The sequence below is a fragment of the Cynoglossus semilaevis genome, chromosome 20 (genome assembly GCF_000523025.1).
Source record: "Cynoglossus semilaevis isolate Cse_v1.0 chromosome 20, Cse_v1.0, whole genome shotgun sequence".
Lineage (NCBI taxonomy): Eukaryota > Metazoa > Chordata > Actinopteri > Pleuronectiformes > Cynoglossidae > Cynoglossus > Cynoglossus semilaevis.
The window spans coordinates 3963810-3974888 of NC_024326.1; the positions used below are offsets into that span (position 1 = coordinate 3963810).

Here is an 11079-nt window from a genome sequence, read left to right on the forward strand (position 1 = left end):
AAGTAGGCACTTGTAGTATTATTTCCCAAAAGATGGTTTTTGCTTTTTTTTTGAAATGTTTAAAACATATAGTGTGTAGGATGCAGAAATCACCAACTGAAAAAGGGTTGTGTTCCAACATGAAGATCAAGTTGTTAGTTCCAGCTTTTTTTGTATGACCCCATTATAAAACTAGGGTCAGAATCTTAAGATTTTTGTTGTGTGTGCCGTCACAGATGTCTTGCGGATGGTGTTGGTGATGTTGCCTTCACCAAATACTCAGTCCTAATTGACAACAGCAATGGTGAGCAGCAATGAACCCACCACGAATAACATCAGCTCCCAGCAGTGGAAAACCAACAAATACAACTATAATATGTATTATTTCTTTTCTTCTTCCCACAGGCATGGGTCTAAACTTAAATCTTGATGACTACCAATTGATCTGCCCTGGAAAAGCTCCAGTGCCAATAGACAAGTTTTCTGAATGTCATTTGGCTAAAGTGCCAGCACATGCTGTTGTGACTCGTCCAGAGAAGAGGGATGATGTGGTTAAATTTCTGAAGACGGAGCAGGTCAGAGAGAATATAATATTTAATTGATTGTCTGCTTTTGCCTTCTGTCCCAATCAACACACTGCACAAAAGTGAACTCACACTCTCTTTGAAGAGGCTTAAAGACCTGAGGTTAGTATGGAAACAACCTAACAGTTTTAAAATGATTGTATTAACAGGGTAAATACGGAACCAGTGACGGTAACGCCGAATTTCAGATGTTCAGTTCAGCTTCTTACGCTGCCAAAAATATGCTGTTCAAGGACCGTACACAGTGTCTCCAAGAGATTCCAATTGGACAAAACTTTGAACAGTTTTTGGGAGAGGAGTACATGAAAGTCATGAAATCCCTCCGAAAATGTGAAGAAAACACTTCAGGTTTGTGCTGTTGTAATTTCAAAAAGTCAAAACATATTATCAGGCTTTCCTTTCACTTATATGTGTTTTATCCCTTCTTTGATAGAACTGGAGAGGTCCTGCACTTTCCACCCATGCCAGAATAACATATAATAATCATGGACGTTGTGGTACCTCAGATGATTCATGATGAAACATCTGTCCTTTCAACCACACATACAGTATTTCAATACTGCTCTTCAAACCATTATCTTCTGTAAACCTGTAATAGATTAAGTTGCAATTCAATTTACATCAACAAGTGAAAAAGAATGTGTTTCACTGTTTAAATAAAATATTTCTTTCATTTGACATTGTCTGATGACTGTTGTGTACATACTGGAAGATTCATTTTTGCTGAAATGTGTACAACCTAAATGACCGTGACAATCAACAAAATAATTCATCAGTACATTGTACAATGGCTGCTAAAAAAGACTTTTACCTGTATACAGTTTAAATAGTTGTTTAATATTTTTGATTCTATTGACCAAGTTAGCAACTATACAATGTAACGTAACTTAATTCTTTGTAAAGGGACAATAATATATATAATAATAATGTAATGTATAATAACCAGAACCTGCCTACTTGTAGTGATTGGTTAGATTTGATAAACTGGCATGAACTTAAGCTCTTCTGTGGGCTAATATTGACCATATTCTGTGGGCTATGTGAACATAGCTGGAAAAAAGTTTCTTTGGCAAAAGAGTTCCCCTTTAGTTATTGCTTAATGGTTGGCCTCTTATCTGCCTTATTTGTAGGTCATGGCTTTTCTAACATCATCATGTAGACAAAAGAAAGATTAAAGATTAAAAGTCAATGCACCTTTTGCAGAATTTTTAGTAGGAAACATCTCAGTGTGTACACATTCTCTTCAACAAACAAACACCATATCTTGTCACCCTATTTGTAAGCTATTTAAAACGTTTTTATTCATGTAAACACATGTGAAAAGGCAGTGACGTGTCATTAGACTATCCTATTATCTGTATAAGTCCATTGGTAGGAGCTTGTGCCTTTGTGTGTTATGTATTATGTATCATTTACAGAATGTATGTCCACACCTGAAGCACATGTTCAAAGTTAAACAGAATAATGAACTCCCTTCTATCGTTTTTTTCTGTCAAACTGTTATAAATCAATACATGTAAAGTGTCAGCGCCACAATGGATGGTTGATAGTTTCCATCTATTTAATACATTACGAATATTAACGGCTTAATTTTATCGGTTTCTTCTAAACTTTAACTTATTAAGTTTAAATATTACAGAACACAACCGGGTGTGTCACATTCATTAATATTTTAAATCGTTATCCATTCATAATACATTGCACGTGTATGACAGTTACTAGAAAACCTAATGTGACACAGTTAACAAATAACAGTTTATATAAAATTTTGGAGCCCCAAACAATATCGTGTATTATTCTCACTCACTATGAACTGAAAGAAAAATACAATTAATTTGATCAATTATTATGGTTCTGGTTTTCACTAGAACCATACAACGTATCTGCGTTGTACGGTTCTGGTGAAAGATGTCAGGGATTCTTCAAAAATGTGTCCCAGTTGGAAAAGGAAGGCAGCAACCTAGCAGATGGAAATCATTCACATCGTATGGTTTATTAAAGTATAAATGACTATTTGCTTTTCTGCAGTCCCAGTACCTTCAGAAATATATTTTTTTATGAAACCAACTTCAGTAACCTTGCACTGTCGAGGCTGGTTTTGACTCCTGTGTCACATGACCGCGGAGACTGCATAAAATTTTAATTTCCCGGAAGTTACCCATGCGACTTGGAGGCGCACCGGCTTCACACAGCAGAAACACCGCACTATGGCCTCGCGCTGAGCCTGCACAAACGGCAGTGGTGTTAGTACTCAACCTGGCAATCCGTCACCATCGACGCCCTGATCATGGACCAACGGTCCAGAGGCTTGTTTGGGGGCCATCGGTGTTGTCAGTAGTACTCCCGAAGTACTATTATCTTTAGAATTTGAGTGCTGTCACATTTTGCACGCCCGGGGATTTAAAGTGAAGTGACAGCAACATCAGCAGCGGCTGCCGGTTATTAGCACGCTAGTAACTAGCACTAAGAAAGGGCATCACTTTTGCCTGTTTTTGGAGTAAAGACACGGGAACTACTACACAACTACTTCCACTAACTGAAGACTGACCCGAGTTCAAACGTAACTACATATTTATTACTGACTCCCGGTAAGCGTAAAACTACCTACAAATGACTTCATTTTGTCAAAGGCACTTAGGCTAGGTAACGCTAGCTGCGGCTTGCAGGCCCGGTGGGTGTCAGTCCACACGCTGGGAGGGCTAGTAGTGGAATGTGGAACAAAGTATGCTTTCGAAGAGAACAAATTTAGAGGAACATTTAACGTCATTGTGTACTGTAAGTATAGAGTAGTACTATAAAAATTGAGAAGAAAGCTTTATAGTTTATAGCCAGGATTAGCCTTTCTTGTGTCACTTCGGCTTTGAGAATTAGCAGGAAAGCTAATAAATTAATGTCATCAAATATGCCTTAACATTTTGTCCTATACTAATTTGACAATGTTGAGGGATCGCTCCCTTTGCACACGTGAACTAGTAAGTTTAAATTTGTGCCGTGTTGATGTAACCTCGCTGTTCAACGTGTACGGCCTTGGAGGACAGGACAGAACTTCTACTGCTAACGTTCAACCAACAATGGCACAACTGTAACCCAATCGCTGTCAAGTGTTGCAAGATCACCCAAACATTCGATTCAGTTGTTTCTACGGATGTCCTTTGAGGTAACACGTAGCAAATCAATCAAATAAAAGGTATTTTATGCGTTGTTAAATTCTAAAGATGGAATAGAACTCGGCATTGAGCCACGTAGCCCAACCAGGACTTATGTCCGATAGTGGGACACGTAACGTTAGCCGGCTCATGGCTGACCTGCTAGCAGGCCAGTGGAACGATTTTGACGATAAAACGTGGTTTAGCTTTCGTAGAAAAATAATCTCATAAAGTCGAATTATCAATAGATTTTTCATAGAGTTGCTGACAGTCACCACGGACTAATAGGCGTGGCTGTTTTCTGAAAAGATATAATGTCTATTAAAGGCATTTTACCAGCTAGTGGCTAATGGTAGTTCACTGTAACAGCAGGTGGATAGTGTGACACGTCTGCCAATCGTATTTACAAGTTTTTAAAAAATAAATCTAGCATGTAGGCACGATTTATTTGGACATGCTAATTGCAATATTATTGAAGAACCTATATTATTTTCTCTAATAGTTATTTGAATGGGTTATTGTCGCATGTAAACCCCAGGCATAAGTCACAGTAATTGAACTTTGCCCCCAAAGGTATCTATTTTATTTCTTGAACTCCTCGTAGCTATATGAAACCGTGTTAAATATAATGAAGTATAGGTTGCATTAAAATGAATCAAGATTTATGAATTCAAAGTCGTCAAATGACACTTGTCATTAGCCGGAAACCACCAGGTATGACTGTGCATATGTTAATGATCCATTGAAATTTTCATTTAATTGCATGACATGCCACATAATTCACATTATCAACATCATTTAGGTATGTTGAAGTCTTTATATTTATGTACTAATTTTACTGCAGTTAAGTAATCCATGGCAACTGAATTACCAGTTGGTTAGAACTTTAAGGTCTCTAAAGATTTTTATTAAGCAGATGTGCTTCAACCTTTGCTTTTAAAATGTCTTAAATGTTAAAGTTGCATGGCTTCCCTTTTGCAGTAAGCTATTTTTATTATTTTTTTTAAAAATAAAAAGTAAATGGTTTTTGAGCAATCATCAGCATTTATTTGTATATTGTATGATTGTCTTTTAGCTTATATAATGTACATAAATAAGAGGTTGCGCTGTATTCTATTTGAAGCAACTAGTTTTGTTGTAGTCAAACAATATTCAAACAAACAATTAGTATATCTTTAGGAGGTTAACAGTTTAATAACTGTAATATCTAACTCTTTCTTTCTTTCTTAAAGCTTTAAGTACGAGATACCGTTATCTGCGCTTTCGTCAGATTAGGGTTAGAAGTTCAGAAATGTCTTTCAGTAGGAAGTTTTGCCAATGAGTGGAGGTCAGCTGTCAAAAGTTGATTTGTCAAAGTTGGTAGTCATTAGTTTACTCTAGTCAAGTGTCTCAGTGTTTAGAAATGGGATCTTACAGCCTGTATCATTAAAAAGAAAGCCAAACTAGAATTCACAAAATGTTATCACACGTAAGGCAAAACCGCAGACCACACCCTCACTGTTTGTTGAGAAGTTACCACCAACTTGTCTTGGCTGATGTTACTGCTTTTTGACCTGTATGGCTACTATGAAATTCATGTGCGCTATGTTTAAAACTCTTTGGAATAGAAGTTATTGTATTAAATCCATGTTGTGTTTTTTCTAATGTGTAATTCTGTTTTTCTTTGCATGCCATTTTTCCTGGTTTCTTCAGAAAGGCTGGCAACACAACGCCACACTGATGCAGAACCACAAAATAGCGTGAAATGAATAAACCACCACAGCCTATAACGGGACCTTCTTCCGTCCCAAACCCTGCCCCTTCTCCTGGATTGACACAGGTAAGAACTTCTGATGTCTTACAGTTAACACTATTTTGGGAAGTACTTAACACATTTATTCCATCCATTTAAAGGCTGCCTACGGCCCTGGACAGCCCCCCTCTCTTGTTTTTGCTTCACCTCCACAAATGAACCCAACACCACAGGCAAGACAGGTATCGCAGCATGTATTGTTTTGCCTACTCACTGTAATCACTTTATGTAACTGTGCCATCTTCTGCCTTAAAAAAAACCCTCCCCTTTCTGCAATTGCACAAAAACACAGACACCTGCTAGAGCAGTAACACTTGCTAATATATGCACGTGTTTGTATGACCCATTGGCCATCTTTCTTCTTGAGTGTAAATGTTCACTTATTTCCTCTCCTGCTGTCCTCCCAGTTTGCTGCAGGGCCTCGTACTTTACACCAACAGGTACTAACCAGCCCCCCCTTTTTGATATTTCTTCCATGACTTCATTTCTTGCATGCTCTTGGTATCACATCTCGGTAACATTCTTAACCTTATTTTAGAAATGTGTATTTCTCTAAATGCTACAAAACATTTTTTATTTGAAAGCTAGTTTTTGACAAATCACTACTTTTTTGTGAAATTGCATGCAGTGGTTAAGTGAAACTATTCACTATTCTGTTCATTTTATTAGCTGTTGCTCATTTGATCCCACGCTGTATATCAGACAAGCTAGAGCATAAAGTGATTGCCTTTTTTAGGTACCTGCAGCATTCTAAAGAAAGACTGTTACCCTTTACTCCTCCCCATCCACCTTGTGGTCCCCATCTTCTTCATTGTCTGTTGCTTGCTCCTCAGTTTCACATTAAACTCAATTCCTCTCTTGCTCTCTGCTCATATGTTGCACGGCTGAAGGGTGGATACAGAGCACTACAGGTAACCACTTTTCTCTTTGTCCCCCACTCCTCTTTGGGCTAACCTCAGTGTGGCAGGAACACCTGACATACAGAACATAACCCAGGAATTGAGTGACTTTATACACAGATAATAGCTTTCTGCTATGCAGCTGAGAGCTGCTTTTTAGACCTGGGTTAGCACTACCGTAGCAAGACATTAAATGGACACACAGTTTGCATAGATTACGATCCAGTTATCATTCATCTGTTTCTTCTTTTTCTTCCCAGACATACTTTCCAAACCGACCAGCCATGCCAACCAGTGCTCCAAGAGTACAAGGAAGTAGTGGCTCACGTCCTGTTGGACCTGCCCACGTCTACCAGCCCAGCTCCCAGATGATGATGATACCTCAGCAGCAGCTGTCTTTTGCTGGCTCTCCTCAGGGCTACTTCATCCCTCCACATGGGCAGGTGGGTTTACATTAGAAATCACAAATATTTTCAAAGGCACACAAGTTGTCATTTTTGCTGTAATTTATGGCTTAATCTCCTATTTTTTCATTCTTTTTTTAACTTGCTCAGTTTAAAAACCTGGCAGAAATAAAATATGCAGAACAAAAGCCTAATTTGGGGATGTTTACCTTTTCTGTTGTGAAATGTTAGGAGTGAGAATTGTCTTAATCATCTTTTTCCATAGATTCTAAATAGACAACACTATGCTCTTCAGTTGTGCAGCCTTTTGTGCTGACTTACTCTTCATTTTATTTCTGTAGTACCGGGCCCCATTCATGCCTCCTACTCAGCAGTATTCTGTGAGCAGTGGTACGGCAGGCTTTTATCCAGGAACCAGTCCTGGTGATTACCCAACTTATGGTAAGTTGTGTGTTTGGGACAAACAATCACAAAAATTACAAAAATGATATCAGTGTTTTGTGACAAGTAACTGTTTAGTTGTTTTTGACAATTAATGTGTCTGCTCCATGTTTGTATTTAATGTTATTTGTACACTTTTTTATGCTTGTGATATGGATTTTGCATGGCTGGTTTTGTGTTGTCTTTTCTGGGGCAAAACCCAGCAGTATAAGAAGAACTGCTTACTTCTACTATGGCTTGTATTCTTTTTGTCTGTAGTCTCTCTTGTCACCAACTCTTGGGTTCCATATAATGATTTTAGTCTTACATATCAGTATTATTATGAAACAAGGTTATTTTGCGGCATATTACGTCACAATGAAGCTGTAAGGACAGGAATTAGCAGTGAACCAGTAAGAGAAGGTGAATGAGTTGCGTCTCGGTTTAAGTAGTCAGGCTTTCATCTATCGAGACCTTTGGTGTAAATACTCCTTTTGGTTCAGAGAACAGTAAATGTAATGTTTGTAGTAAGAGTCAATCAAATTTTACAGTCTTGGTGCAGTCATTTTGCATTTGTCTTCAAGCTCACTGAACCTGCAGCCTATTAGCAACTATTCATTTCTGTCATGGTGGTGTTTAGGTCATGTGCCCCTGGTACAGTTAATAATTTAATGACGACTAATATGTTCTACAGATTTTCAACTTTTTCTTTCAACTTATCTGTTTCAACAGATTTTTGGACTTGACTACATGAGTAATATCAATATATAGGTTTTGTAACTCAAACCTATCCTGTTTGAACATTGACAAATTCTCCCAATAAATTCTTTACTTATTTTGTGGAACCTCTTTAACATCCCACCTCCTCTGGATTCTCTTATTACATTACTCTACACCAGTCTCTTCCTGCCCTCTCTCCTTCTTACCAACCTCTCTCTTCCTCTCCTTGCTGCGTGGGTTCAGATGCCTCTCTCGCTGCGAGGGAGAGGCGGGGTGGTGGAGGGAGAGGGGGCGGCCGAGAGAATGGCCGCCTCTCTCTCCACGGTGCTCCTCTTACCTCCCAGCGCTACCCTGGTGAGTAGTTTGTTTGCTTGTGTGGCTTCAGTGGCTCTTTCTGTCTTTACTGCCATTTTTTGCTTTGTCTTTCTGTCCACAGCAAGCCACAGAAATAACTACTACTAATTAAATTTTATTTATAAGGGTAAATTGTTACTACATGTCACCTTAGACAAACCAGGATTCTGACTTTTACCTTTGAAGTCAAAACAAATTCAAACTTTGTAAAAATTCAAATGTCATTTTCAAGGGTTTTTAGCCATGTACACAGTTTATCTGAACTAGTTAGCTTCTGATCCAGCAGGGGTGCTACATTTACTTAGCATTAATGTTGCCATTAGCAAAGAACCCCAGCAGTCTATCTGGGAGTACAAAAACTTTCCATTTCTGATTTTCCAGTGTTTTGGAATAACCAAAATATGCCTCCCTCAGCTTCACCCATGTGAGTTTGTTACTTTCTCTGATGATGACCAAAATTTCACATTTCATTTATGAATCCTGGCAAGGGAAATAGAACACCAGTGCATGCCAAGTGTCATGTTGTTCATTAATACCCAATGAATACAGGGTTTTTACCTTTGCTGTTTTTATGATTGCTGATAATTGTTTTGCTTTCAGAAATAAGGGTCTTTCTGGATGGAAGGGCCTCAAGTATATTTTGACTTCAATATATTTTGTTTTGTTTTTTACGTAAGGTATAAAATATTGACACAGCAAACAGTGTTTCACATAAAATCAGTCCAAGATACATTTAAAACTGCCTTGTGAAACAAAAAAAAAACCCACATTTTATTTAGTACCCTTGAAGAGTAATTTACCTTGGGGGCTCTGGTGTCTGTTTATAGTGGGGTTTTTTTCCTGATCCAAAGATGCATTGTACCTTTTAATTGTGTGTGGTTTGTGTGTACAAGTCAAACACTCACTAGCCCCTTAGCCATATACAAGGCAGAAAATGATTGCATTTATGCTTGTAGACATACAAAATGTGACCAGTTGGTCCAAGGAAGCAGTGAAGAGGAAAAAAAGAGAGACAATAGCCAGTCATTGGCAGTTGTCTTGGTGCAGGAAATGCCTTTTTGATGTCAGAAGAGGATGAACAGTTTGGTTCCAGATGATGAAAGGCATCACCAACTGAAACCACTTACAACTCAGGCATGACCACCTATAAAAAGTGAATGAATAAAACCCTGTGTTTTTGGCGCTCAGCAGATAACCATGTTGACCTTTTCTCACATACGGTATTTCAAACACAAAAATGTATCCCACTAGAAAATAAAGTGTCCCACTAGATCACATCGTTTGACAAGGAAGAATGCCTTGTTTACAGCCACTCGAGTCACCCATTGTTTATATACTTGTTATCTGGACCATGCCTCCTTGCTTTGAGTTTCTGCCACGTGAGTGGTTCGTTGGATATTAGCATTAACAATTGGTTTAACTGGTATTCCTAATAAAGTGGCAGGTAAGTGAGCAATTGATGGCCTGATTGATTGACCTGATTGACCTACATCCATAGATCTTCTGATTTTATGAGTGTTAAGAGATTGACTCTAATTTAAAGCATTGAAAACACAGATCTTGTTTTGCCAAATGAATTTCTTACCTGATGCACATAACCGTATAAACATACAAGACTTGACTGATGATTGTAAAATTGCAGTGGAATGCCTTCCCCTTTAACTCGCGCCTATTCTTTTGTTTCTTCTGTAGCCGGAGCATACTATCCAGCCCAGCCACAGTACCCTCCATCTGTCCAGACTGCACCGGTCATCATTAACACCTCCCAGCAACAGCAACAAGCCCCGCCTCCCCAGCAACCACCGGCACAGTCGCAAGGCCCAGTAAAGCGGGAACGTAAACCGGTATTGTTTCCAAACAAAAAGCCCTAACACATGTCCTGTTAGTGAACAAAACATGAATAGAGACAGAAAGAAAGCAAATGTGTTGTCTTTTTTAATGTGGAACTTTCTCTTTTGCTGTTAAAAGTAGTAAGTAATTATTAAATTAGGTAGCAGCAGTATGTTGTTGGTGTTTGGAATGTGTCATGTAGTCTGTAAAATCATGTTGTTTCCTTAACTTTTTTTTTTTTTTACATCAAAGATAAGAATACGAGACCCCAACCAGGGTGGGCGTGACATAACAGAAGAAATAATGTCAGGTGCGAGGTCCACCACCACTCCGACTCCCCCACAGGTAAAAAGGCTGCTGACACTTTAAAAAAAAAAACGTTTTTTTTAATGTTTAATCAACGGTAACAGAATTTAGGGGAACATCTTTATTTTATTTTTTTAAGAAAGTTCAAATACACCTTAAAATGGGTTACCATAAAATCAAGGTTCAAGGAAGTTGGTTAATAGAGGGTATATAATAATTTTCAGCTTAACTTCTATTTAATGATTTTCCTGAAAAATGTTTTTTTTTTTTTTAAATTATTTTAGGCATCTATAGGAGATTTAAGTGCTGCACAGACCAATGGTGAAGTCACACAGCCTGTCACCACAGTGACAAGACAAGGTAAGAACTTCTTCTATATAGTGTCACGTACAACTGTAGTGTTCCATATGTGATACTTAAATTTGTTGTGTTGACCAGATGAAAACATGGAACCTCATGTCAGCACTGAAACGCCACCTCCAGCCACATCAGATACAGAGCTTGTGGTGGAAGCCAAACAGGAAGTGGACAACAAGATAACAGTGTGCGCTGAATCAACCACAGCTGATACAGTGGATCAATCCTTACTCATTGAGGACCAGCACTCTCCCACTCCCCCACCATCTGCAATAGCACCTACCACTG

The 11079-nt window shown here is 38.4% G+C and overlaps 2 protein-coding genes across 2 annotated transcripts in view; both read left to right on the forward strand.

The window, feature by feature from the left end:
* tfa (transferrin-a) overlaps nt 1-1241 on the forward strand; it is a gene marked incomplete in the record, with an annotated part of 5060 nt that extends 3819 nt beyond the window's left edge. Inside the window, 4 exon segments of the mRNA NM_001294244.1 lie at nt 217-283; nt 385-554; nt 713-911; nt 997-1241. Coding sequence (NP_001281173.1) covers nt 217-283; nt 385-554; nt 713-911; nt 997-1043 — 483 coding nt within the window.
* Nucleotides 1242-2709: 1468 nt separating this feature from the next.
* The window catches only part of eif4g1a (eukaryotic translation initiation factor 4 gamma, 1a), an 18024-nt gene continuing 9654 nt past the window's right edge, over nt 2710-11079 (forward strand). The window contains 13 exon segments of the mRNA XM_017042433.2: nt 2710-3151; nt 5402-5528; nt 5603-5683; nt 5909-5941; nt 6392-6412; nt 6661-6843; nt 7146-7245; nt 8188-8298; nt 9991-10142; nt 10381-10473; nt 10719-10794; nt 10873-11077; nt 11079. The exon segment at nt 11079 is cut by the window's right edge and continues 616 nt beyond it. Of these exon segments, the coding sequence (XP_016897922.1) occupies nt 5454-5528; nt 5603-5683; nt 5909-5941; nt 6392-6412; nt 6661-6843; nt 7146-7245; nt 8188-8298; nt 9991-10142; nt 10381-10473; nt 10719-10794; nt 10873-11077; nt 11079 (1131 nt within the window). The 5' untranslated portion in view covers nt 2710-3151; nt 5402-5453.